Here is a 26530-nt window from a genome sequence, read left to right as displayed (position 1 = left end):
TGGGTCCCCAGTGATTCCTCAACCCTGCCTACAAAGCCCTACCTTACTTAGCACCTGCAACCTGCCCCACTCCCAGTCCTCCAGACAGAACCAAAACACTAGCAGTCCCCCAAGCGGGCCAAGCATGACTGACATCGCAGGCTGCATCTGTGTCCCCAGGCTCACTTGGGGCCTCATGGACATCCAGTGTCCTGCATTCTCCTGGAATCAGAACACTCATTTTCTTTAGGGGAACGATCTCTCCCCCCAATTCATGGTTCGTGGGGCATGTGGCCCAGATCTGGCTAATGAGAAACAGCCTCCGGACTTTTGCAAAAACTAGAAGAAAACCAACTTTTTCTCTACTGGGGTAGCTAAGCTTAAAGTGGCTGGGGGACCACCTTTCCTAACACATAGGAGAAGCTGCTTGAGAACAAAGAAGTCACCAGGGAAGAGCAGAGCTAAGAGACAAAGACAGACAAATGCCTGACCAGACTGTTTAGATGCCTGGATCTAGCCCTGCTCAACACCAAATCTACTACATTTTCCAGTTTTGTAACACAAGAGTTTCCTTGTTTTGCTTGCATTGGTGTAAGTGGGTTTCTGTCATCTGTCCCAGTGCTGGGAGTCTACAATGATGAAGACAGCATGTCACAGACACAGTAGTTCTCATGGCAGAGAACAGGAAGATCCCACGGCATGGCTGGCAAGTGCTCTATGGCAATAAAGAACTCTTTGAACACTGCCCCCAGATGGCACAAGGTGAGGCCAGGAGGCACAGGCAGAACGACTGCTCAGCCCAGTGGTGCAGACACTCCCTGGGCTCCGGAGCTGGGCCTGAGGGACGGCTGTTGCGGGGAGAGGCCCAGGCAGGCAGGTCTATTTGCAGACCAAGCCCAGGCCTGCCTAGGAAGGGAGGGTCCAGCACAGAGGAGCAGCTTTAACTGACTGAGTTCCTCTTGTCCTCTCAGCCAGTGGCTGCCCCATCTCCTCCTCATTCACGGGCATCAAAACGGGTTGAAAGGGGAAACCACTCTTGAGCCCCTACCATGTGCTTCTGGCTTTCATGCTGTAGATGCTATCCCCTCCCAATTACAGACAAGGGAACTGATTCAAGACTGATACTCTGACATGCCCAAGTTTATACACATAGTAGGAGTGATCTGTGTGATGAAAACCTCACACTTTTTGAACCCTGGCTGACAGGTGTGAAAAAAGAGACCCAGGAAGCTCTGGGGAGAAGCTCCAGGGTTAGTTGGGGTTGGCAGGAGAAGATGCTACTTCAATTGGCATAGGGATAGGACTTCATGAATCTGTGCTGGGGAGAGGTCATGGCTTGACCCTGGTCACTGTGGAATCTTGGGGCCTGATCAAGTCCCTGGATGCCAGAACAAAAGCCCCAGCAGAAGGAATTAGGTACTTGGCCAATAAGCCTTGGGCCCCCACCTAAGCAGCCCAGGAATTTGACTAGCCTTCATCCCCCAAATAATCCCTGGAGGATAGGGTCTTCGGGACAAGATTCAGACCTCATGGATCAACTCTAGAGGTCACGCCTGTGCTACTCCTTCTAAAGCCTGGGAAATGGAGGCCTTCCAGGGACTAACGCTAAGGATAGTTTGGGTTTTATTTCTCCCCTCCCAGAGGCGGGTGGCAGGGAGAACTCCAGGGGCTAGGGATGAGTAAGAGATGTCGGACATGACCCTTAAGATCATATGTAGCACCAGGCAAGGGCCTCAAGCCCAGAGGCACCAGGTATGCCACCTTCACTCCTTCCCAAGGACACTGGGCTTGGGCCACACGCAAGGAATCCTGGCACATGGCTTCCGATGGCTCAGACACATCTTCTCCATGGTGAGAAGGAGGTCAGGGTATGTCTATAGCAGAACAGTGGAGGAAAGAGGGCAAGAGACAAGTTCCTGGCTTGCCAAGTACCAACGGAGTCCTGTGTCCTAGACCTGTGCGGACAGCCACCCATGCCAAGAGGCAGGAGCGGCTGGCACCTCACTGCAGATGTCCTGCCGTCCTCCTCCCATCATCACAGACACAGGCCTCCAAAAGGAGCAGGACTCGCCCTGGACTCAGTCTGTTGACAGAACCAACAGCGGGGACAGAAAAACTGGAACTGGGAAAAATGCACTTAGGGCCTACTCTCGGGCTCCAACAATGCCAGTCTATTACTGTTCCCCGTGCATCCTTAGTGCTGACATTTTATAGACAATTTCCAAAACAGGACCCTGCCATTTCTGGATTATATTTCAGCTATAACTTTTAAGTCTAATTATTTGCGTTGACAACCCCCTATAACAGGGTGGTGCGGTGCCTAGAGGCATCAGCATTCCGTGGAGTGACAGCCTATTCGCAGGGGGAGGCAGCCCCGCAATCTGCATTCACTCGTGGAAATTTCTCTGATGAAAATAACACAACATGAAGGAGGGGATAAGGGGCTGGATCCACTGTATCAAGATAAAATAACTCTTTAATAAATAACCTTGTGGCTGCCGCAGAGCAGTAATTAAATGCCGGCGCACCCAGCACACAGTTTTAAGTAAAGCTAGAAAAACATAAGATGCAATTATCAGTGCCAAACAAATTACCAGTCCAGCAAATCCCCCTGGAATATTTAGAAACTCATTTCTGCTTTCCCATTAAATATTTGTGTATATGCTTATTTTTGGTGGGACCACAGGGTGGGGGGTAGGGTATGGGAAGGGGCGTGAGGGGATGGCTGCGGCTGGGCTGTCTCTGCTGATGACTATTTTCTGAATGCCCTGGCAGATCAGCCTGGTCAGCGAAACAGTGTAACTGGAAAGCCCCAGGGCTCAAGAGTGCATATGGATGGATGTTCCGGGCTGATATCTGAGCCCAGGCTGCAGCCCTCCTCTCGCCCGGTTCCCTCTCCATCATGGAGGAAAATCAAGCCAAAGAGGATGATGCAGAGGAGACCAGGTGGCCTGGATCTACTCTCTGGGGTTCAGTCTGTTCTGTGCTTCTGTCCTGAACCCCCAAAGCCCAGTGTACAGGTGAGTATCCCCTGACCACTCAGACCATGTGACACACGAATGACCGCTGGCCCCTGCTGCTGGCTCCAGCATTGGGGGTGGGGGTCTAGCTCCGTGGGTGGGACTGAAATCTGAGCCCCATATGGGACTACTCTGGAATGGGCTCAAGGGGAGCCTCCAGGAAGCTCCCCCACCTGCAGCTGAGCCAGGGGCCGCCTCTAGGCTCCCACATGGGCCTCCAGGTGTAAGCAACAATTTAAGTGTGAATGTCCAGCACCTAGCACGGACTGAGGAATGTCAGCTGGCTGGCAGGCAGGCAAATAAATTCCCCCTCAGACAGACATGTGAGCTGGCTGGGAGGCTGGGCAGAGGGGCCTGGAGCAGGTGGGAAGATCTTAGTTTGGATCTGGCTGGAAAGGGAGAAAGACAACGGTGCAGGAGACCTTTCTCAGTGAGCCAAGATGATGCCACTCGCACTGTGCATGGACACCAAGCTCCCTGAGGCAGACCAGGGCTGGCTGCCCCATGGAGACCTCCCTTGGTGGGGGGTCTGGGGGCCTTAAGGACAGGGAGGACACTATGAGACTTTTGTCCTGTGCTGCAGGATCTTGAGGGGACAGCCCACTCTAGCCTCTCCTCTTCACCTTTATCCCAGTGGTGTGCACTGAGCTTGGGCAAACGTGGTCCCTAGGTGAGCAGGAGATTGTGGAAGGCCCCACAGGCACACGTAAGACACTACAGCTCGTACATCTCTTTCTGACCAGAGCTCCCCCAACCATTCCTGAGCTCCACCTGGAACAGAGAGCTGGCCTGGCACAGGCACAAAGGGGGGGGGTGCAGTTTCATGCCATGCACCATGCCCACCCGACCACCATGGCAGGGAAGCCCAGCTAAGGGGACATGCAGACACATAGTGCACCAGGCACATGCAGGGCTGGGGGACCTGCCCACCCACCCCTGGTCCTGCCTGCCTGCCAGCCCCACAAGGAAGAGCAAAGGCCGACTGGCGGGCAGGCACGGCTGGAGCGAGCCTGGGAGCTGACCAAGCCCACCGGTCCCTACTGACGGGCGAGTCCCGTTGAAGGCGAACTGCAGATGGATAAGAAGTGAAAAGGACCAACCTTCTCGCTGATCTGAGAGATGAGAGTTTGGGTTGATGGCAGAGTGCGATGAGGATGAGGAGGGAATAAAAAAAAGACAAGGAGAAACACAGAGAGAGTAAAAACAGGCCAACCTTCATCTGCCCACACAGCACGGAGACAAGACAAGACTCCCGTGCTCCCTCGCACGCACACGTGCACACAGGTGCACACAGACCACGCTGCTCACAAAAGACTCAGGACTCATGGAGGACACAGCGGACAGGGCTGGGGCCTGCCAGCAGGTGCCAGGGACACCAAGGGTGTGACTGGGAGTGGTGGAAGTGGGGCACAGGCAGGCCCCCATGCCTCACGCAAGCCATGGCTCAGATAGACCCGATGAACTGGGCTCTGGGGTCAGGGCCCACCCAGCCCACAAACCCACCAAGGCACACAAGCCACTAGAACCCCGCCACCTTAAAGAGGCCCCCCGCTGCACAGCACCAGTGTGAGGAGCACGTCTGGGCACCTGTGGGGAGAAAAGACGGGAGGCATCACCCCCATTTTAGACAGCTGTGTCCCGGCAGCCAGGTCCCTAGAGGGAAGGGGGGAAGGTTGGTGGCTCTGGTGCAGGTAGATCAGGCTCTGAAGGGGGAGGGGCCCCACCCTGGCAGCTGTGAGCCCCAAGAGCTGCAGGAGAGAGACGCTGTGGATGGAAGGAGAGAATGAGTCACTCAGGAAGGGAGTCAGATAGTGACGGAGAAAGAGGCTGGTCCAGCAGCATGCCTGGGCCTGCTAGACTGTGGGTGGAGCTGTGGGCAACTGTGAACAAAATCAGACGTAACTGGATGACGCACCCCTCACCGCGATGCTGACAGCAGCAACAGCTCCTGCCTATCAGGTGCTCCTGTGCACCTGGCAACGCACTGGGCACTTCACACGTGCTGGCCTGTTCAATGCAGTAGCAGCAGGGCCTCAGGGGACAGGGGGAGCCCTTAGTCTGGGGGACAGAGGAGGGAAGTGGGGTAGACACCAAGGCCAAGTCTGAGGCTTTGGGGCCAGTGGACAGTAGCAGGAGAGAAGTCAGAGAGGCTGGAGAAAAACGCCAGCGAAGGCCGTTGTCCAGAGCAGTGCCTCTCCACCGTGGTGATTTCCCCAGGCAACACGTGGCAATGTCTATAGAAATTTTAGCTATCTAGCTTGGCATGACCTGGGGATGCTGCTGGAATCTAGCGGGTGAGGGATGCTGCTAAACATCCTACAATGCACAGGACAGCTCCCCACAACTAAGAATTATCTGGTCCTAAATGCCTCTGGAGGGAATAGGAGCCTGCTATGAAGGAAGTCTGGAAGCCGCTCTGCTGGGAGATAGGTGGGGACACAGGCCAGCAGGCAGGCCAGGCTGGCGCTAGGGGGTTCTGCCATGGCTGTCTGTCCATAAGCAGGGTTCAGGATACAAAGCTGGTGGCCAGAGGAAGAAGGCCAGAGGTCTTTGCCAGGCATGACATGCAGAGGGGTGGGGACACCAGAGGCAAGGGACCTGGGGGCAGGGCTTTCTAGGTGTGCAGAAGTCCTGTCAGGAGGACAGAAGCGCCTGTCCTGGGCCTACGGGACAGGTTGCTCTTGGCAAAGCAACTTTTAGATTCAGATGGGGCCTAGATATGATGCAGGTTCTGGGGACATAAGCTTGGACATCGGGACCCATGGGAACATGTGCACGTGTGTGAGAGACAACAGAAGGCAGGTTGGTCATTTTAGAATCCCTGGCAAGCGAGGCTGGAACTAAAGAAACCCCCACATTTCCTGCCAAAAGGCATGTAGAAATGGAGCCAGGAAGGTGGATTAAGGAAGACCTTGTGGAGGTGGGGGATGGGCCACGGCAGGGACCAGTCAGGGTCCTGCCTGAGCCCATCATGTGTGGACAGTGGGAGCATCAGAGACAGGGATGTCCCAAGGGGCTGCAGGTAGATTTCCCTGGTCAGTGCCCGAGCTGCCAACTACAGCATCTAGGCTTAGTCATTTCCAAAAAGACCCACTGCTCTACCTCTAGAGATATGGACAAAATGCTGGTGACCTCAGAAAATGTAGTCCAGCCAAGAAGGTGACACCCACCTCGGATCTGGGCCTTCTCCTGCCTCAGAATTGCCTCCTGCAGCTCTACTCCAGGAAATTTGCCCACATGGCCACACCTACATAGCTTGCTTGGGATTTGCGGTGGTTCTGCTGGGCCAGGCCTCCCCTCTCCCTGCTACAGCCACACACAGACAAGGGCCTTCTCGCCAGGGCCCAAGACCTCCACACTCTTGACCCTACAGTCTTTTGGGAGAAGTGCTCAGGTGAGAGTACACAGCACTCAGGATGGCTGGGGTGGGAGGAGGCAGGTCTCTGCTCATGGTCATTCAGGCTGCTCCACTCTGACAGGCTCCCATGTCTCTGTCAGATGCTCTGCCAGAGGCAGTGTGGGGTGAAGGCTCTGCTGCTTACAGCTCCACTCGTCTCTCCATGTGGGGGGTTCTGGGCTCCTGGCCTCCCTGTTAGCTCAGCTGAGTCTCGCTGAGCAGGACTCTTGACAACAACGGGGGTGGGTGGTGACTTCCCATTCCATGCTCCCAACTCCCCTACAGCATCTCCAGTGGCCTCTGAAGCACAATTTGCCCATCAGAAACAGCTCTTCTGCAGCTCAACTGGTCACCACACGGGCTTGCAGCCTGTGGCCTCTCGGGAGCCACCCTGCGCCCTGACACACAGCAGCTCCTTAGTGCATGTTGGTGGATGGCCTAATTCTCTCTGCCCTGAGTAAGCAATCTAAACACACGGCCCTGAAAAACGGGAGAGATCACTGCTGTCACCCCTGCTGCATGCACTGGGTGGACAGTCAGAAGATACCCCTTGCAAAGCTGCTCTAAACACTTACTGTGATGAAATCACCTCTGCAAAGAAGCCACATACACTTTCCTTTACAAATCCCCTGAGAAGAGATAGTTTAACTTTTAATGACATCCATCTGTGCAGGACAGCTACGTGAGGGGACAGTGGGGGCAGGAATGGCTACTAAGACCCTACCAAGGCACCGTGTACACCAGACCCAGCATGTTCTCAATAAGAGGCAAGGTGGCCAGCTTTCGTTACCCTTGGGCTGTGAGTACAGCAGAGACTGAACACATCAAAACAGTCCCCAGGTCCTATCTGCTGGGTACCTGGACTTCTGAAAAGTACGCAATCCACTTAGTCCCAGCAGGAAATACCTGGAATACAGGAGATGCTCATCCAAGGCACGTACCCATAGAAGCTCACAGCTACCTAAGCCTGAGCCCCCCACACAAGGCTTCTGGCTGGTGGCAAGCACAGCTGGCTCCTCCAGGAAGGCCCCAAGCAGACCTGGTCCATTGCTGAAGCCTGACTGCCCTAAAGCCCAGGGCCAGAGTGTTCCTGGAGCCCATCGTGCTGAAGAAGGCAGGAGGACAAATAAGGTCAGGTGTGCACGTTAACACACAAATGTGCATACCTGCCTGTGCATGCGCGCGCGCGCACGCACACGCACACACATGCACACGCACACACACACACGTCTGCTCAGATGGCTCCAGACTCCCATGGGGCTCTGGGCCCATGCGGCAGGACCTACGAGAGACACAAACGTTCCCAAGAGCGGCTGTTTCCCCAAGGGCCTGCGGGGAAGGAAGGCAAAGTAGCAACAGATGCCAGGAGCCTGCCCAGCGGGAGCTGCTGCTACTGCTGTCCCTGGTGTGGAAAGAGGTGGGAAGGAAGAGAGACCCGGCCCGTGGCAATCTGCACCAGGGGCTCCCAGCACACGACAGCAGGTGCAGCTCAGCTCCATGGTGACAATGACCAGGCACTGCTGGAGTCCTTACCTCGCACATACAGGTTTGCAGGGGCTGAGTAGCGTGTGCCTGCTGAGTTGGTCGCCACACACTCGTACTTGCCTTGGTCTGACTCCTCACTGCTCTCAATCTGCAAGGCACCTGTGGGGACACAAAGGGAGAGGTCAGGCATGGCCTGTGTTGAGTGTGACCTGGACCACAAGAGGCATCTCAACAGCATCCGTGACTTGTGTTGATCAGGTGTTGCAGCTCATCTGGGCCACACCCCAGCACCCATTCTGCTTCCAGAAAGTTCTCCCTGATAAGCCCCATGGCCTCTTGGCCAGAAGCAAGGGTGGTGCTCAATCCCATGCCACCCTGCAGTCCAGTTAGGCTTGTCTTTGCTACGCTAGGGGCTGCACCCTATCCCCCAGCTCCACCGAGTGTCCACCACGCTCCTGCCAGTACTGGAGCCTGCTTGCCAGTGAACAACCCCATTAGTGCTCCTGGCCCCACAGCCCCACCAGGCAACCCAGAACCAGGTGTGGGAGCAGCCTGTAGATCCGCTGGCCTGGGGTTCGCAGGCACGCAAGACCCTCACTGGGCAAGAGCCTGAGAATCTGCCACCCACCAGCAAGGAAGGGGCTTCTCTGAGGGCCTGGTGCCCACAGCCTGTGCTTATTGCACCCATTCTCCCCTCCCATTCTACCTCCACCCCCACCCCTCCAGCCCCACCCATTCCGGCTCCTCTTCTCAGCCTGGTCCCACTAAAGTGCTTCGACCCACCACGGCTCCTGCATAATTCAGGAGGCTAATGGACACTGTAGCTCCCACTCGGGCCAGCGCCCTGAGGGGTTGCTCTGGCCGCAGACGGACAGACAGGAGCCAGGACTGGGGGCGGGGGCACAGCAAAAGGACCCTCACAGAGGGTGGAGGAAACCTGGGCTTAGGGCCAGTCCTGGCAGGTGCAGGTTGGGGAGCCCATGGAGGAAGAGTGGGGAGGGGGACAAGACCACTCCACTCGGCCAGCCCCCAGCCCCAGCAATGAGCATTTGAAAAGCCACTTGTGAGAGCTCACTGGGCAAGCTATCCATGACAGTAACAGTCCCGAGCATGGGCAACATGCCCCTCCCTGGAACCATCCAACAGACAATCACACCCACACAGGATGGTCCAACGGACAGTTAATAACCCCCACAGGACACAGTCTGACAGAAAAACCACCTCCTGCACAGAACAGTCCCCACTCCTCCCAGGGCCCAGGCTGCCTGACAATCACACCCACACAGGACACAGACAGAATCTTCTGGGCCTGCCTGACTGGACAAGACAGGAGCCACACAGTAAGAGTTCCAAACCACACCCTCATGGCCCAGGCCCAAAGGGAGGACCACTACAAGCCCACTACAGCCCCTTCACTGCCTGACATCCCTCCTCCACCACCTACCCTAGGGCAGCAGGGGGCTATGAGCACCCAGGGGGCCGGGCACTGGAGGAGTGGGAAGAGGAGATGCCACCGACACAGGAGGACAAAGGGCTGGCCTTTCTCTGTGGCGCTGGCCTCAGCCCACCCCACGGGGCACCAGGTAGCATCAGACCCAGAGCACATGCCCAGTACCCATCTCCTGCAAGAACAGGTCATGTTTATGGGATGGATGGACACTGTTACAGAAAATGTTCACTCAAGCAGGTGGGGGTCAGGCTCCTGGCTAGTGGGGGCTGCCCTAAGGTCAGCTCAGTGGGGGGCAGGGGACACCTGGTGGCTAGTGCCACAGGCTGGGAGCAGGAAGCGGTGCCTGGGTGGGTTTCCTGCCTGTGGGAGAAGGAGGCTTCCCTGAGACAAAAGCCTAAGACTGATCAGGGAACCCAACACAGACCCCATGCCTATATGTACACAGAAATCCCTAAATCTGGAACCAACACCAAAACTCCACAGCAGGAACAGCAGTCAGCCTAGTGTGAGTGGACGGGCAGGAGACTCAGGGGATGTGGGGTGAAGTGAGTCCTGTCCTCTGGGTGATGGACAAGACACCCTTCAGGGAGGCAGCTCCTCCTCCCAGCTCCAGCTTCTGTCCTGAGACTATCCTGGTCCTAAATTCTGAGGGTCTAGATGTGCCCACGAATGTGCCTGACAGAGGTGGGGGAAAAGGATATGAGCAAAACCAGCAGCCCCCACTATCCAGGCGTCTGCTCTCCATGGCAGACACTGCATACACCCTCACTCTCTGCTCTGATTCTCATGACCCTGTAAGCTGAGTGACCCTGCCCCAATATAAAGAGGAAGAAATGGACTTCTGAGAGATTAATCCCATTTTTGAAGGTCACACTGGTGGTCAGACTTGAACCGGATTTCTATGAGTCCAGAGTCTGTGCTTTTGACCTCTATGTTGCAGAGCCCTGCTGTGTGACAGTGGCCTGGTGGGGACTCCATGCTGCTTGGTCTATTCATTTCCCTGTGGTCATCCCAGCATCTACACTGAAGTCTTATGTGAAGACTGGCTAGTTAGCCCATCTTGTTAGAGCATGGTGCTGATGACACCAAGGTCCAGGGTTCCATACCTGTGGCCAGCCACAAAACAAAACAAAAAAACAAACAACCAAAAAACCCCAAAAAAACCCCACCCCAAATAAACAAAAAATAAGGTCTTACATGAATATCCCTCCTAGTCCTTGCTGGGCAGAATGGGATGATCCTCGTTGTACTAGAGGCCGGAACACTAAAGGGGAAGTCAAGTAATAACTGAGGTCCCCAAGAGAAAGGAGGCTCTCAAGAGGAAAGGCAAGGCTTGTTCATGCTCCCTAACCTCACAGGAAGATTCTCCATCTACAGCAGCCTGGGGGACAGGCCAGGCCTCACTGCAGGAGCCAACAGGGTCCCCCCTGTGGGGCTGGCCTGGAAGGCCTGGGCAGCAGGGCTTGCCATCCCCAAGGTGGGCTCAGCTTGTATCTCCACAATTCAGACTTGCAATGGATGAGTCCACAGGAGGGAATGACTGAGAGTGGATGTGTGTGGTAGCCGGTGGTGTTGGGGGACCAGAGCTGGAGATGAGGAGGCTGAAGAGGTCGGGATGGGGATGGGGAGGTGACGGACTGGACGGGATGGAGTGGAGGTGACAGCAGTGGCGTGGCGTGGCGAGATGCACGGACAGCATTCTTACCTCTGATTGGTGAACCACCTGGCGAGGTAATTTGAATGCAAATAAGATCAGAGAGAAGCATTAGTACAAAAGGAAGGAAAGCCACATAAAGCCAAATCAGATCAAATAAAACACGAGAAAGGGCCTTAAATACATGGAGAAATTGAGGACTGAGTTAGGTCAACGCGGGTGATGTGTGAGCAGGCACCAGGCTGAGCTAGGCTGAGTGTGGGTGTAGCTGTGTCTCCAGGTCGCTGCATTGCTCTGGGGCGGGGGAGAGTGGGGGCAGGGGTGGTAGTCAAGGAAGCAGGGGGTGCAAGGAATCAGGAAGGTGAGCCAGGGCTCCTGCAGACCCTGCTGACTGGGGCCAATGGGGGCAGGTGAAGAAGAGAGGTAGCAACCCCACCCACAAGGCCACCCAAATCCCACAGGTCAGTAAGATTTCAAAACAAGGCACTTACCAAAACAAATCAGGGTGTTAAAGCAGACAGAGAAAGTGTTAAAGGGAGGATTCACCACAGGCTACCACCAGACCAGGTCTCCCACAAACAAACAGATCAGCCCCAGCAATGGCGGGGACGGCAGGACTCGGTAACCTCACACTCCAGTGGCAGAATCCCTATAAAGCCCACCCACCCCTGCTAAAGATGGAGTGCCTACTGAGCCTCACGGGAGAGAGGCAGAGAGGCTAGTGCCACCCCTTGCCTGTACAGTGCCTCACAACGCTGGGAGTTGCAGCCAAGAGAGCCGGGCACTCGCCCTCTAGATCCAGGCTTATGCTGGGATCAGAGCAGCTTCCCATTCCAAAAGGGGCTTCCTCTGAGGTTTGGGCCCCCTGTTCAAATACTCCCTCATCCACAGGAGAGAGGAGGCTGTGGGTGGACCCAGGTCTAGCTCTACCCTACCCACTCTCTGCCCACTTCTGGGCCATGGGATGTGTACAGAGAGACAGACACAGATCACTGTCTCATCCAAGTTGACAACACCCATCTGGAAGAATTACCCATCTCTGTGTACAAATGAGGAAAGAGGCCAAGAAACATTAACTGACTTGCCCAAAGCCCAAGGTCATGCAGCTTGTAAGTGAGGTGGCAGGATTGGCCTGGGTCTAGCTCACAGTCTTACCAGGGGACGAGGCTGCTTTCTGTACTCGCAGAGCCTGGGGAGAAGGGAAGGCAGCGGTTGGGACCTGCGGGGTGTGGGAGGCGTGCATGGAGCATTGGGGAGAATCAGCACAGTGATTCTCCAGATGCTGTTCAGGGGATCTTCAGGGGTCCTCGAGGCCCTTTTAGGGAGTCCACAAGGTCAAAATGACTTTCATAATACTAACAAATTATTTGTCTTATTCACCTTCTTTCTCTCATGAACATACAGTGGAGTTTTCTGGAGGACACATGACCTGTGATATCGCAACAGACCGAATGCAGAAGCAGACAGGAGAATCCAGCTCCTTCTATGATGCCCCAAAGTAAAGAGATTTGTAAAACTGTAAAACAATCCTTTTCTTCTCGCTAATTTTGTTTTAGAAAATACAATTGTTTTTCATTTAAAACCGTTATGTTAACATGTAACAGGGTTTTTTAAAACTATTTTTAAATGGATTAATAAAATTTAAATCTTCTCAGTTTTAATATCTAACATGGTAAATATTGACAGATATGATACACACACACTAAAGTTCTTTGAGGTCCTCTGATATTTACAATTAGAGGTCCTGAGACCAAAAAGTGGACAACTGCTAACCCATTCCCATAGTTCAGTCCAGGCCAGATCTTGGAGAAGGGGTGGCAGTGTACATGGTCCAGGGGCCAGGACCTCTGGGCTCCTGGCCTCAGCTCTTCCAAAACCTAACCTGCTATGTGACAGGACTCTGCACCTCTCAAAAGTAATTTCTCCACCAAACTGAAAGAATTTGCCTTTTCCATTTCACAAGAAGGGTGTGGGGCCTGACGGGGACCTGGGAGTAAGTGTCCCCAGAGTTGTGCTCATGCCTGACAGGTACCAACAAGCTCAGGGCCAAAGGGAAACTGTGACCATGCTCTGACAGCATGCCCTGCTGGCAGAGCCGGCTGACGGCGGAGCAGAGAGGGGTGCACAGGCTCTTCCTGTCATAGCTGGGCCCAGAGGGCCTCCTCCTGCAGCCACATGCTGCCGTCTCTTCTGGAGGCTCCAGGTCACTCAGACGTTCAAGCACACTGGGGGTGTGGAAGAGATTGCTCTCAGTGAGGTGTTCTCCATGGTGACAGGGACGGCAGCTCGCCCAGTCGGGCCACAGCGGGAGTATGGGAAGTCTCCTGGGGCCCTGCCCAGGCTTGGCAGAGCTCAGAGGCCAACGGCTCCTCTCAAGACCCAGCAGTGGCTCTGAGCCGCACCCAGAGGTCAGCCCCTCCTTGCTGCCATGACGCTAACTGCTCCTGACTCTGCCTGCTTGCGACACCATTTCCATTCTCTCTGAGCTTATTCCCGTTCCTCTTGGACCCACCCTGGGTCTCAAGTTCAGGTTTTCCATGAGGCTATGTGGCAGCATGTCTCGTCACTGCAGTAAGGAAAGGGCCTGCTGAGCAGAGCTCACACCTTACACCTGGGCAGTGCATGCCGCCAGCTGCCTCCTGTCCAGCTATTGCTCCAGGGCAATATCCTGCTTAGATGTGCTGAGGCAGGTCACAGATGCCAGAGAAGTTCTGGGTACTGCTTGGTGGGGGCCTGAGGTCTGCAGAGTATGGGACTGTGCAGCTCCTCAGGCCCCAGGCTTAGTATAAGTGATACAAGAAGGCCCTCGGGTGACCTCACAGGGAATCTCCCAAGCCTGGAGTCTCCATGTGTGACCCCTTAACTTAGCTATGAAGTGGGAATGATAATCACAGCCTGTCCTACTTCACAAGGCTGCAGGAGAATCAGCTGCAACAAAAGGCGGGAAAGCACTTTGTAAACTGTCGGTGATGTGTAAACCATGCAAGTCCTTGTAAACAGCAAAGCGCTTGGGGGCCTGAGTCCCTCCATGAAGGGATGTCCCTGTAGAATGTGCATGGAATAGCCTCAGTACTCTTTAAATGTTAATGGGATCTGGACAGCAGTTACTGAGGTCAAGGGTCACAGGCTAGGGTCAGGCAGGGATGGGGGGAGCCCTGTCATTATTGCAGAGATGGGAATGATTCAGGCCTCAAATGTTACCTAGTTCCATCCCAGACGTCAGCCTCAATCCCTAGGCCCACAACCCTTAAGATCACAGCTTCCAGGTGGCAGGAAAGGTCAAACAAGGACGTCTTCCTTGGACGTGGGAAGCAAGGGGAGGAGTGCACATGAGTTTGCAGGGACAAGCCCCAAAGGTCAAGTTCATGAAATCATTCATTCAACAGGGCTTAGAGAAACCTGTCCCAGAGCTGGGCTTGTGCTGGGGGGACCTCATCATGCAGAGTCATACCCAGGCCCTCCCTGCCAGCCTAGGTGAGCAGAACTAGAGCTGGATACCAACAATGTAAAGCAGGGTGAGTCTTGAACGGGGAGCCTGAGCAGGTCAGTGTGACTCAGTGAGAGTGGGAGAACAGCAGAAGAGAAAAGAGCTCTGTCCACGCAGCCTTTACCACAGGCCAGGCAGTGAACTCCAGTGCTCAGTGACGCTGCCTCACTCCTTGCTGCGCCTCCCTTTCAAAGATGAGGAAACTGAAGCTCAAAGGTCAATAACTTAACTGAGGCCACAGAGCTAGTAAGTGGTGCAGCCGGGACTGATGAGATAAAGCTGGAGATGTGGGCAGAGGAAGATCAAGAAGGGCTCTACGTGCCAAGTTCAGGAGCACGCACATGTACGCAAGGAAACACCAGTGAGGTTGTCACAGCACAGGAGGGACACGAGCAGAAAACTCTGATAGCTGCTGGAGGATGGATTCTCAGGGAGAGCCTGGAGGCAGGGAGAGCAGTGTTTGGTGCCCTGGGATAGGACCAAGGCAGCAGAAGGAGAGAAGGTGGCCAATTAGAGAGCCAAGTGTGTGATCAATCAAGAGAACTTGGTTCCTTATTAGAGTAAGCTGGGAGGCTGCCACTCACACAGAGAGGGTCAATGGGATAAGGACATGGCTGTTTGGAAAGGAGGCCATCACTCATCCTGGTAAGGGTGACATCCAGAAGGCACATTGTTTTTGGGTCTAGAGCTCAGGCAAGATGTTTGGGCTGGAGAGACTGAAGCAGGAGTTACAGTTGAGGAGATGGCAGACAAGGAGACGGCAGCTGAAGCCACAGGAGTGGGTGAGCTCGCCAGGGAAAGGCCGCACACCTGGGGGCTGAGGGCGGGGCTTCCGAGGCTGCAGGGAAGGGACATCCAGAGAAAAGTCAGGAGAGGCTGAGCCCTGGAGGGCCAGTGAAAAGGGGGAGGGAGCAGTCCAGAAGGAGGGAGGGATGTCAGCTGCTGTTGAGTGGGGGAGGATGAGAACCGACCAGTATCTAGTGGAGGGATGGGCAGGGCAGGGCAGGGGTGGCACGGGCCTGGCACACAGCACGCAGCGAGCACCACATAAATGCTTGATGAATGAACGCGCGAGATGGTGAGCCCTCCCAGAGCTGCTGCCACAGGCAGTGCTGTTCTGGGGGAGAGGCCAGGCCTGCGGGGATGACTGCCAGACTGCCTGGGGAGCCTGCCCAGGGGACCTGTGAGGAGATGCAGAGGAGCAAAACTGTGCCGGCCACCGTGCAGCACTGGGCAGTGGCCACAAATGCTGCCGGACCGTTTCCTGCCTTGATTATGACTGTTTTAATTAACTGCGCTACAGCTGCCTCCATCTTGTTGAGTTTTAATTAAATTAAATGAGCTAACACTTAGTGGGCTGTCTCAGGCGGCTGTGGCTGGGGCCGGAATCCGGCCCTCCTGGGCCACTCATCTCTCCCTCCTCTCACTGGGCACCTCCTGGAGGGAGGTGGTGCAGATGGACTGGCACCCCAGGGAGTGATGGGGAGCCTCTGAAGCCTGCAGGGCCCCAAAAGGGGCAGAGTCATGTTCTCAGTTTCAGTGTTGACATCACAGCTGATGGGCAGCAGGGGTCCTGGCCAACGCTGGCCATCCCACCTGAGGCCTGCCATCCCACAGCTAGCAGGAGGGCTTCTGGAGCAAGGTCTATTGGGCCAGCCCGTGCTGGCAGCAGATGCAGAATGCAGCCAAGCTGATTCCGAGCCTCCTTTCCCGCCAGCTCCGTTCCCACAAAAACTGAATCAATTATCCTGGCAGGAGCCTCACAGGCTGATCGATCAATGGGGCGACACCTCCCACCTGGTCATGACAGCGTCCTTGCTCCCAAGGCTCCGAGCTGGCTCGACTGAGACATTCAGGGGAGACAGGTGGTTCTGGTGGCCGAAGAATGGCAGCAAGTCCCCCTGGCTCCAGGCCCCTGAGGTCCAGCCTTTTGAAGCCTGATGAATCAGGCCTCTTTTCCTGGCTAAGTCTTGCTATCTGAAGAAGCAAAGAGAGCATCACCCAGGCCCTGTCCTGGCCAGCCACAGGGAAGGTGAGGATGAATACCCATGGAGCACCTTTGCAGGGCCTACCATGCCTACTGCGAAGAGCAGGACAGGTCCAAAGTCTGGAGTCTGACAACGCCAAGAAGGTAAAGGCACAGCCAACAATGAGCTCTCACCACCATGCTCTCTCTGCTCGGCCATGAGGGCCATAGCAAGATCCGATCTGCCAGCCCCACCGGGTGCCTTCTGCTCAGCCCTGGAACTCAGCCCTAGGCACCCAGGCCCAAGAGGGAAGGCTGTGCTGTGTCTGGTAAGACACCTTCCTGAGGTCTGAGTGGCCCCTTGACCCCTGCCTTCTGCTCACCTGAACGAAGCTGCTTGATGCGTCCATTGCTCGTGGCGGGATCCACAGGGAGGAAGTCCTTAAACCAAGAGATCTCAGGGTCTGGATTCCCGCCTGCTGCACACAGCATGGTGGCTGTGCGTGCCTTCTCCACCACCTTCAGCTGAGGCCCCATGTCGATGGAGGGGAAGCCAGGGGGCAGCTGTTCCTCTGCAGATAGAGAGCAACGTGCACATTAAGGCTGGCCCCCCCTCCCCCCCCAGCTAGGACCCTTCTGTGGACAGCTTCCTAACTCCCAGGTTGGCTGGGATCCTCAAGACATTTTTCTCTTCTCCGTCCCTGACTTCTAAGCAAAAAGCACACCTCAATGTGAGCAACCAGGATTCTGAGTCCCCTCAACAGGGCTGGGGGCTGCAGTGGGACCCACCCCTGCACTGTCAGGGAGTTTCCAGCTCTGAGGAGCAATGCCGCAGACTGAAGGCATTAGCGCTCGTCTCTCTAGGCCCTTAGAAGTGTCTCTGCTGGCCAAAGCACAAAGCTCTGTATGGATGCCAGGCTGTGGGGGGCCCTGCTCATGCAGCATCAACAGCCACAGCTCAGCCTGAAGGCCCCTGTGCTGTCTAGCCCCCACTCCCTTGCCCCCACATAGTGTTCCCTCCACTGCCTGCATCCATCCTCAGCTCCGCCACAGGGCACAGCCCCAGGTCAAAGTCTGGGTTCTAGTCCTGATCCTGGGCACCCCTGCCCTGCCAATGATCCTCTTCTAACCTGGCTCCTGACCCTGACCCATTCCCTACTGCAGCCTTGACCCTGAGCCTTCTCCCTCACTCAGTCCTGACCCTGGGAACCATCTGATGAGGCGAGGCAAAACTCTTCCCTGGCTGCTTCTTCCAGCTTGCCAAGGGTTAATGGCTCATAGGAGTCACTTCCACGGGAGCAACAAGAACGGTCATCAGCGGCACAACCCACACCCATTGTGCATGGACTCCTGCACCAGCTCTAAGGGGCTGGGGGCAAGGCTGTCCTCTCCCTACCTCTTTGAAGCACAGGAGCTGGGAGGACAGGCTCTGGACTAGTGCAGACCAAGTGGGATTCGCATCTCCACCACTAAGTATCTCTAGGGCCTGGATGCATTATGTATCCTCTCTGTGTCTCTGCATGTGTACACGAGGTTCAAGTACCCACCTTGTAAAGCCATCGTGAGGGTTACTTCCGAAAACATATGCAAGGCATGGTGAACGCCTGACATAGAACCACATCTGATTAATATCAGCTGGCATTATCACAACTAGTAAGGGCAGACAGGTATTGAGACTAAGGTCTGGGGCTCCCTTTGCCATTCCAGGCTGGTGAGAGGTCCTCCACACTAGGACCAAACCGCCAACTGTTTATGAGAACTCCACAGACCCTCTCTGTCACTGTGGATGTCAGGTACACCCAATGGGGGAAAGGGGGACATTTGTCCTTCGTTCATCTTCTGTGGGGAAGCTGGGCTCCATGGTGGGGGAGACCAGCTCCACTACTCCACTCCTTCCTCCTGCAGGCCCACCACAAGATAGGTGTGTGGGAACATTAGCCGAGGTCAGGCTCCTGCCTGGGAAAAAGCACATGGCATCCTCAGAAGGGAAGAAAGTTAAGGCTGGCAGAGCTGGCCCTCCCTGGAGACTTTCGGAGACCCAGGGGAAGTGATTAGGGGGGCAGGCAGGAGAGGAAGTTGGAAGAGCCCCAACAGGCAGGTGCAAGACACCCCTCCTCCTGCTGCCAGAGCCCAGGAGGGAGCTCTACCAAGACTCCGGCTGCCAGGGGCATCCCAAACGAACTATGGCCCCTCAGGAGAGAAGGGGTCTAGGGCTAGAGAGCAGTAGAACTCCCAACACATCCTTGCCTCCCCAGCCTATCCCAGGGCTGGCTGATCACTTCCACATCCGCAGCCCTATAAATTCCAGATGTAAACCCAGAGTCTCCTTGCCTGTAAATACGATCCTACAGCACCCTGACTTTCAGCTTTGATTTTTAAAAAGAAAATGTTAAATGGTGGCAAGAAAAGGGAGAGAGAATACAAATGAAGAGGACTCAGGATGCACCAAGCAGGGGAACAGCTTCCTTTGGCCTCGCTGCCACTTGCTTTCATAGGAAGGCCTGAGCAGGACATAAGGCCCAGGGTCACTTTCTGCCCCCACCCCCAACAACTAGGGGACACTCACAGCTGCTAGAGCCATCCTGCCCACAGGGCACCAGTCTAGCTCTTCTCAAACCTCAGTCCTACCTGCTCAGCCCTCCTGAGCAATTTGGTAGTGAGAAGTGACCAGGGCCCGCCAAAGTCAGGGCCCAGGAGTGAACTGGCCTCTGCCTCTACCTGCAAGTTACTGATCAATGAGAAGGGAAGAAGTACAAACGTTGGCAGCCCTGTGTCCTGGGAATCTACTCTGAATTCCTGACACAGGGAAAGTCTTTGGGATTTACGCCAAATTAAGGACAATTAATTTTCTTCCCTCAATTATCGTGCCCATTGAGGCTCTGTCCTTGGCTCAGATCATCCCTCAAGCACTGCCGCCAGAGCCTAAAACCAGCATGTGTGAAGAGCTGTCCATAAAACAGCGGGACCCAAAAGCCAGTCCCTTGTGCCAAATAGGCTTCTAGACAGCACTGGGAAGGCTGCAGTTCTGCCACCTCCGGGAGGGGAAGTGGGTCTCACAGGAGGACTCCAGCCCCTCAGGAGTGACCCGCTGCTGCCTCTTCCTTCTCTCCCACTGGGGGCCTCCAGCATATTCAAACACAGCCAAGGACAACAGTCGTCTCCTGATGCCCGCGTGTGTCTGGCCCGGCTGAGTGCTGGGCATCCTGATGTAAACGGACCACCCACCAGACTGGCGCACTTATCCCCCTTCAGACCCCAAGCGCCTCTAGGAGCTGGGTCCACTCAGGCTAAGGCCCAGGGCAAATTCCTCAGGCTGGCAGCACACATCACTCCAAACCCATCAACAACCAGGAAAACTGAGGCTCAGTTATGAGAGATAATAAGTTACGTTTACAGAGCATTTACTACCGTCCGGATACTATGCTAAAATGCTTAAATGCTTTACAAAGTAATTTAATCTTCACCAATACCTTATGAGATATAAGAGCAAATGGGAGCTGAGGGAGATCTAGAAACCTGCCCAAGGTCACACAGCTAAATTGGAGATAGGGCTGGGATGACAGCAGCTGGTAGGCCCCCAGCCCCTACGCTCCTGACCAGTGTGAACCGCCCCCCCCCCCCCCCCCCCCCCCCCCCGGCCAGGCACGGCGGGGGGAGGGGAGAGGAGGGATATCCCTGGGGGACCTGCGCCCCTCCCCCAATACCACGCCCTCGGCCGGATTCTGGCTCCACTGCAGACCCCTGCACACACGCCACAACATTTTTATTTACTGCAAAGCCACCCCCAGGGTCCCCCACACGTGGACATCCGCGGGCACCCACCCACCATTCAACAACGGGATGCACCGGTCAAAACGTGTCCTGCGGGTGGAGGGGATGCCGGCGCGGGAGTAAGTGCCCCTCCCCCTTCCAGGCCACCCGGTAACCATGGCGACGGCGGAGAGGCGGGCGCCGCGGCGGCAGAAGGGCTGCGTTGCAGGAGCGCGCGCGCCCGCGGCCGGCGGTCTGACCGACCGGCCCCGCCCTTCCCGCCTGGGTGGAGCGGCCGCACCCGCTCCCGGGTCCCTGCTCCCGAACTCCGGGAACCCTCCCCCTTCAGCTCCAGTAACGGGTGTCCCTGGAACTGCACCAGGAGCCCAGCGCAGTGCGGGTAGGCTCCATATCTGCCTCAGCGCCGGGTGTCCGCAGTATCTGTCTCTGGGGCAGGGCTCTCTGACAAGGGAGTCACCTGGACAGAAAGAAAAGGCCACGGCGGCGTTAGGGGTAGGCGGGGGTCCCACTTTCTACACCCGTCTGTGGATTCTGCCTGCACGTACAGGTAGCATGCACACACATTCCAAGAGTCTGCCCCACCCGCACAGATCTGTGTGCCCCTGTGGTGTGTGCACACATGAATGGCTCCCGCATCCCACTGTGCAGGGTTTTAGATACTGCATGGGGGGAGACCAGCCCCTTCCCTGGAGAGGTTTCGCTGCCCCGAGGGCAGGAAGGATGACAGGATATGTGGGGTTTGGGGGTGGGGAGGGCGTCTTAAGTCTCACAAAAGGAGGCTGGAGCGTGGCTAAGGTCTCACAACAGTGGAGGAGCTCATCACAGCTCCCCTGCTATCTTGGTGGCTTCCTGGAGGAGGAGGTTCAAGAACAGGAGACACTGGAGCATGGAAGGCAGAAAGCTTCCTAGGAGGAAGGGAGAAAACTGCCTGTGTAAAGGCTAAGTAGGGTGGTGGGAGAGCAGCAAGGGGAGTCTGGTGGGAGCTGGGGCATGTGCTAGGGTCGTGACAGATGAGGAGGATTGGCCTGGACAGGCTGAAATGACTGGGGGGAGGTAGGCTGCTGAGGCCCCCTACAAAGCACACACAGTTCTTTGTCCAGCTCAGGCTGGGATGCCTGAGGCAGAGTCTGGGCCAGAGGGAGGGGGCCATACCAGGGAAGCTGACAGATGGAGACGCCTTGCAGGGTCCTGGGGCAGGCAGCACCGTCTGTCAGCATGACCTTCTCACCCGTGTTTACCAGGCTTTGTGGTATCTCTGTGCACACACACAGGCTCCCTGGGGTGGCACTGTCTGTGAGCCTGACCACCTCCCCTATGCATAAGTCTTAAGCCTGTCCTCATCCTGTCTCAGAATACACTGACACTTTAGAAAAATGCACAGCCAGGGACCCACAGAGACATACATGAAGAAAGAGACAGGTGCAAAAACAGAAACCTACAAGTGCATGTGGAGGGGCACCTGCAGTGACAAGAACCTGTGAAAACACTCATGCAAGCAGATCTAGAGGTGGTGCCCGCAGAGACACGGAAGCACACACATGGAGACATGCACGTGACTCTTCAGAGATACACATATGCTGAGACACAGGCACCTGGAGACACACGCAGGGACAGAGACATATGAAAGAATCTTGTGGGTGGCAGGGCTGCCAACTCCCCCTGCCCTTTGGCCACTCCAAGGAAGCCCAGGCCTCCTCTGGTTCTGTCCCTTAGGCAGCTCCATCCACAGCAGGGTCAGAGCCAAGACATCCCCTAGCAAGTCAGAAGGCCTCAAGGCCTCCAGACCTGCAAGCTCCCACACTCTCCCAGAGAGCCCAGCCCCACCCCCAGGCTTCCTTCTTGGCAGTAAGGGGGGCCTGGAGAGTCTTGGGCCCATCTCCCTTCGCAGCTTTCAGTCTCGATTTTCAGCTGTTTTTCCAAGAGAAAACTCCCACCTCTTCCAGCACTCAGATTTCATCAAACTTGGCATCTTAAAAGCCTGTTTTGTTTTTGAATCTGAGCTGTTTGGGGCCTGTTGGCAGCCACGGCCTTCCCCTCCCAGTAAACCCCCCTCCCTCGGGCTTCCCTGACACCCCACATCGCCCTGCTCCAACTGGTTGGTGAGGCGTTCCCACCACACACACACACACACCCAAGTGAACCCAGGGCCATCCCTTGGGCATACACCCGACACACGCTGGTTCTGGTTTCTGGCCCATGCTGGGCTCTCCTCTTGGGGTTCCCCACCTCAGTCTTACTGCAGGAAGATTCTTTTCATCCATTTACACCCCTAGATTCAGGCCCTGCTTCCAGTCACTCCAGACCACTGACAGCCTCCCACTCACTCCTCAGCCTCCTGCAGCCCAGCCGCCAGCCCCACTGCCTCCTGACAGTATGCTCACCAAGGTCAACGAAGACTCCACGGAGCTAACCCCAAAGGACACCTCTCAGCAGCACTTCCCCTGCTGACCACTCCTCCTCCTCCACACGCTCCTTCCTCCCGACTGCCACTACTCTCTCTCAGGAACCTCCTCCCAACATGAAGAGTTAGTTCTTGCAGGAATTTCTCCCATCTTGGCTCTGCTTCCCTGAGAGTTGCTGTTTCTAGGCCTTTCCAACTCTATCCCCAGATGTCCCTCTGGAGCACCAGGTAAATGAACAAGGCCTCCCTGACACCTCCCGTGGATGCCTGCGCCCACCTGATTCAACAGATTTCTAACTGGACTCATCAACTTGCCCCCTCAAACCTGGCCCTCCTCTTGTACTTGAACCTTAGAAAATGGCACCACCACCTACTCACTCCTGGAACCAGGAACCACAGCCTCCCCCCTCCCTTACCCATGCCCAGGTTTGGGCCCATGCCCCCTCTCCTGGAATGCAACAACCTCTCACTGGTCTCCTTCCACTCCACTGTGGTTGCACCCACAGCGACCTTTCTGAAGTATACATGTGATCATGTCATTCCACTGATTAAAATCCTCTCTCCCCTGGCAACCAGGGAGAGGGGGCACCTTACAAAGGATAGAGAACGTGCACAGCAGGGGCATTTAAAACCTCCACTTGGCAAGTTGTTTCCAGAGCCGCTGGTTCCACTGTGGTCATGTGGCTGAGCCAGGGGAATAAGGAAGTAAGGCAGGCACACAGCAGGAACCCCATGTCCAGGGCTAGTAGAAGAGGCAGGAGCACTGCCTTACCCACACGAGGACCCATTGAGAAGGGAGTCTACTGTGGCCCTTGAGGGCAGATCAGAACTAGACAAAATGGGGGATTCCAGGTACTAAGAAACCCAGGGTCTGTCCTTCAAGGTCCCCCTGGCAGTGCCTACCTACCTGACTTCTCTCCTTTACCCATGCCTGGGGCTCAGAACCTCCAGGAACTGGTTGTAGAACCTCATGCTTGCATGGTGCTGAAATCTGGTCATATGGGGTGGAAGGACAGGTCACAGAGACCACAGCTACTAGACCAGAGCCATGTAGGTCATGCCTCAGCTGCCAGAGGAGGGGCAGAAACGAGCCTGGATTTCAGGTTCTGGGGCCCTTCTATGTCTTCTGTGGCTGCAAATCAGGTGGATAAAAGGCCCAACTTCCACAAAACTAGTCTGTTACCCAGACACATATGCAGGCGACAGAAAGGGGGCATATCTTGGCACCTGGGAAGCCATCTTCTGCCTGCAGTGGCCCTTTACCCAAACTCCCCACCTCTCAAAGACAGGCCTTGGCCAAGTCATTCCACCAGAGGTGGAGGGGACAGACAGGCCTGGGACAGGGAGGAGGGTTGAGCAGGGAGTGATGACTCCCTGGAAAAACACACACCCATCCACCGTGCAAACATAAGATCCCTCGCCAGCTCTGCTCCAGGGTCAGCCCGGCCCAGGACACCTCAGGACAGGGTCATGTGTGCTCACTGGCCCTCGGGCCATGGGACTGTTTCCAAAAGGACTGTGTGTGTATGTGTGGGGGAGTCTCAAGAAGTTCTTTATCACCCCATAGGTCCCAGAGCCAGCCTGGCGCAGAGGCACTGCAAAAACCAGAGGTCGGGGCCCAGCACAGCACTGACTACCCTCCCCACCACATGCCTGATGGTTGGCCCCTCCCCAGAACCTGCCCGCAGGTAGGCAACACCAGGCACTCTGGCAGACACCTGGATTCCTGGGCACATGTGGCATGAGTGGTGTGGTCCCAGCCAGTTAGCAGACACCAACGCCAGGTGGGAACAGGAGGAAAAGAGCTTGGGCTTAGTGTGGGGAGGGGAAGGAGAGGAGAGGGTCCAAGACCTCCCAAAGGCAGGTCTGGGCTGGATCCCTATTTGGTATGCTCTCCCTCCTGGCCTGGCTGCACAGGAATTGCTCAGGTGCCACTGCAGGCGCTGAGAACAGCTCAGCCTGACCGCTCTGTTCCATGTCCATCTCTGTCCAGCTGTCCAGGCTGACCAACAGCTCCAGCAGGGATCCTGTGGGGTCCCAGAGACCAGCTCAGACATAGCATCTCTGACTTCCCACCTCCCACCAGTGCTAGATTGACACCACTCATTCAGCTCAGGCTGCTTGCTGCTCACTCCACACAGTGTGGAAGGTGCACACCACCTGCTGTACACCCCCCTGCCTGCTTCACGTGTGCCCATGCACACACATTCTCTGCCTGCTGCACACACATTGCCTGATACACACATAAACTGCCTGCTGTACACACATTGCCTGATACCCACACACTGTCTGCTGCACATCACCTGCTGTATACCCCCCCACTACCTGTCTCATACAAGCAGTTTGCGGTACACCACCTGCTTGCTATACACACCACACTGCACGCACATACACTGCCCGATTCATACAAACATATGCTGCCTACTGAACACACAAACACTGCCTGTTTGCTGCATACTTCCCTTGCTCAACACATAGCCCATAAGGCACACACTAATTGCTGTACACACCACACACACACACAGCCTGCCACACACACCACCTGCTGTATACACCCAACCCCACACTGCCTGATGCATAAACACAGACACACTGCCTGCTGCATACACAGCCCATAAGGTACATACCACCTGCTGTATATACCACACTGCTCCTGCACTGCCCAATGCTTGCATGCACATGCACGCGTACACATACACACACCGCACCACACACTTCACACACACACTGCCTTACACATGGCACACAGAGCACCCACACCACACGTGGAGTGCACATTGTCTGCTGTATCCACGATCACAAGACAAATGCTGCTGCCTGCACTCGGAGCCCTCCGAGCCAGGACCCCCAGGACAAGCCAGAAACAGCTCATCTCTGCTCCATAGACTCTTTCTCCCTGCACACCGCCCCCCCCCCATTCCTCCCAGAAGCTACCCAAAGTCACCAGGGCCCCACCCACACCTCTGGCTGTCCAGCTTCCTCCTGGGGCTTTTCTGACCAGTCCTGCCTGGCCTGGAACCCACTGCCCCAGGTGAATCCATGACCTCTAGTCCGAGCTCCAGGACCCTCACTACCCCCCACCTCCTGGACGGAAAGGCCGAGAATCAAGGCCTGCCTCCCCTCCCCCTCCCTGGTGAGGGAAAATGTCAGATTCTCTGTCTCACTGGCGGTAGCGGGCGGGTTGGAGGGGGAGTGATTCAGCCGCCGCCTCAAGAGTGTGGAGCGAGAAGAGCTTTTCCTGCCATTACCCGGCAAGGGAGAGGCTGGCGTGCTAATGGCTTCAATTACCACTCAGACAGGGACGCTGGGCGGCGGGCCCTTGCGCTGTCACAGCCCTGGACGGGCTCACCCCCAGCCAGCGTGCGCTGGGTACCCCACCTTGTGCCCAGCCCCATGGGGATGGCGAGGCTGAGGGCTGGCACAGTGAGGCAGGGACTCACCAGACCTCACCAGTGCAAAGGCATAAGGTGTCCCAGAGGCCGCAGCAGTGGGGACCGAGTGCAGGGAGCCAAGTGCAGGGAGCCGGGCCTGGAGTGGAGTGAGGCAAGGGTGGAGGCACTGAATGGACTTGCAGGCCTGGTCTCCCTTTTGGGGGTGCACTGGTCCCTCACCTAAGCCAGGTGAGTCACCTCAGGCAGCCCTCAGCCACTCTCCTAAAGAGCCCAGCTTGTGGTGAGTATGTGCACAAACCCTCGGGTGCTGGAGGGGTACGTGCAGTGTGTGACACAGGTAAGGGACTCAATTCTTATTCCTCAGCTGCCAAACCAAATTCACCCTCTCCCCACCCCTCCTTAGGCCCCGTGATGGCCTCCCAAGAATGGCCCTGGCTCTCCCCTGGCCCCAGTCAAGCCGTCCTTCTGCCCAGTTCCTGCATGCACTCCAGCTTTCCTGGCCCACCTAGGAGGGAGGGGTGGGATGGG

General features: G+C 56.0%; 1 protein-coding gene across 6 annotated transcripts in view; it reads right to left on the bottom strand.

Moving 5' to 3' along the window:
- PTPRF (protein tyrosine phosphatase receptor type F) overlaps nt 1–26530 on the bottom strand; it is a 72261-nt gene that overhangs the window by 33643 nt on the left and 12088 nt on the right. For 4 of the 6 annotated variants that reach the window (XM_063105658.1, XM_063105657.1, XM_063105660.1 and 1 more), the window contains exons 4-5: nt 16822–17010; nt 7930–8040 (exon numbers count right to left, since the gene is read on the bottom strand). In XM_063105658.1, the coding sequence (XP_062961728.1) occupies nt 7930–8040; nt 16822–17010 (300 nt within the window). Of the gene's footprint in view, nt 1–4099; nt 4112–7929; nt 8041–11036; nt 11055–16821; nt 17011–26530 lie in introns of all 6 variants that reach the window. The other 2 variants (XM_063105662.1, XM_063105661.1) reach the window with 2 other exon arrangements.

Source organism: Cynocephalus volans, chromosome 8, assembly GCF_027409185.1.
Source record: "Cynocephalus volans isolate mCynVol1 chromosome 8, mCynVol1.pri, whole genome shotgun sequence".
Lineage (NCBI taxonomy): Eukaryota > Metazoa > Chordata > Mammalia > Dermoptera > Cynocephalidae > Cynocephalus > Cynocephalus volans.
This window is presented reverse-complemented; position numbering and strand designations above follow the sequence as displayed.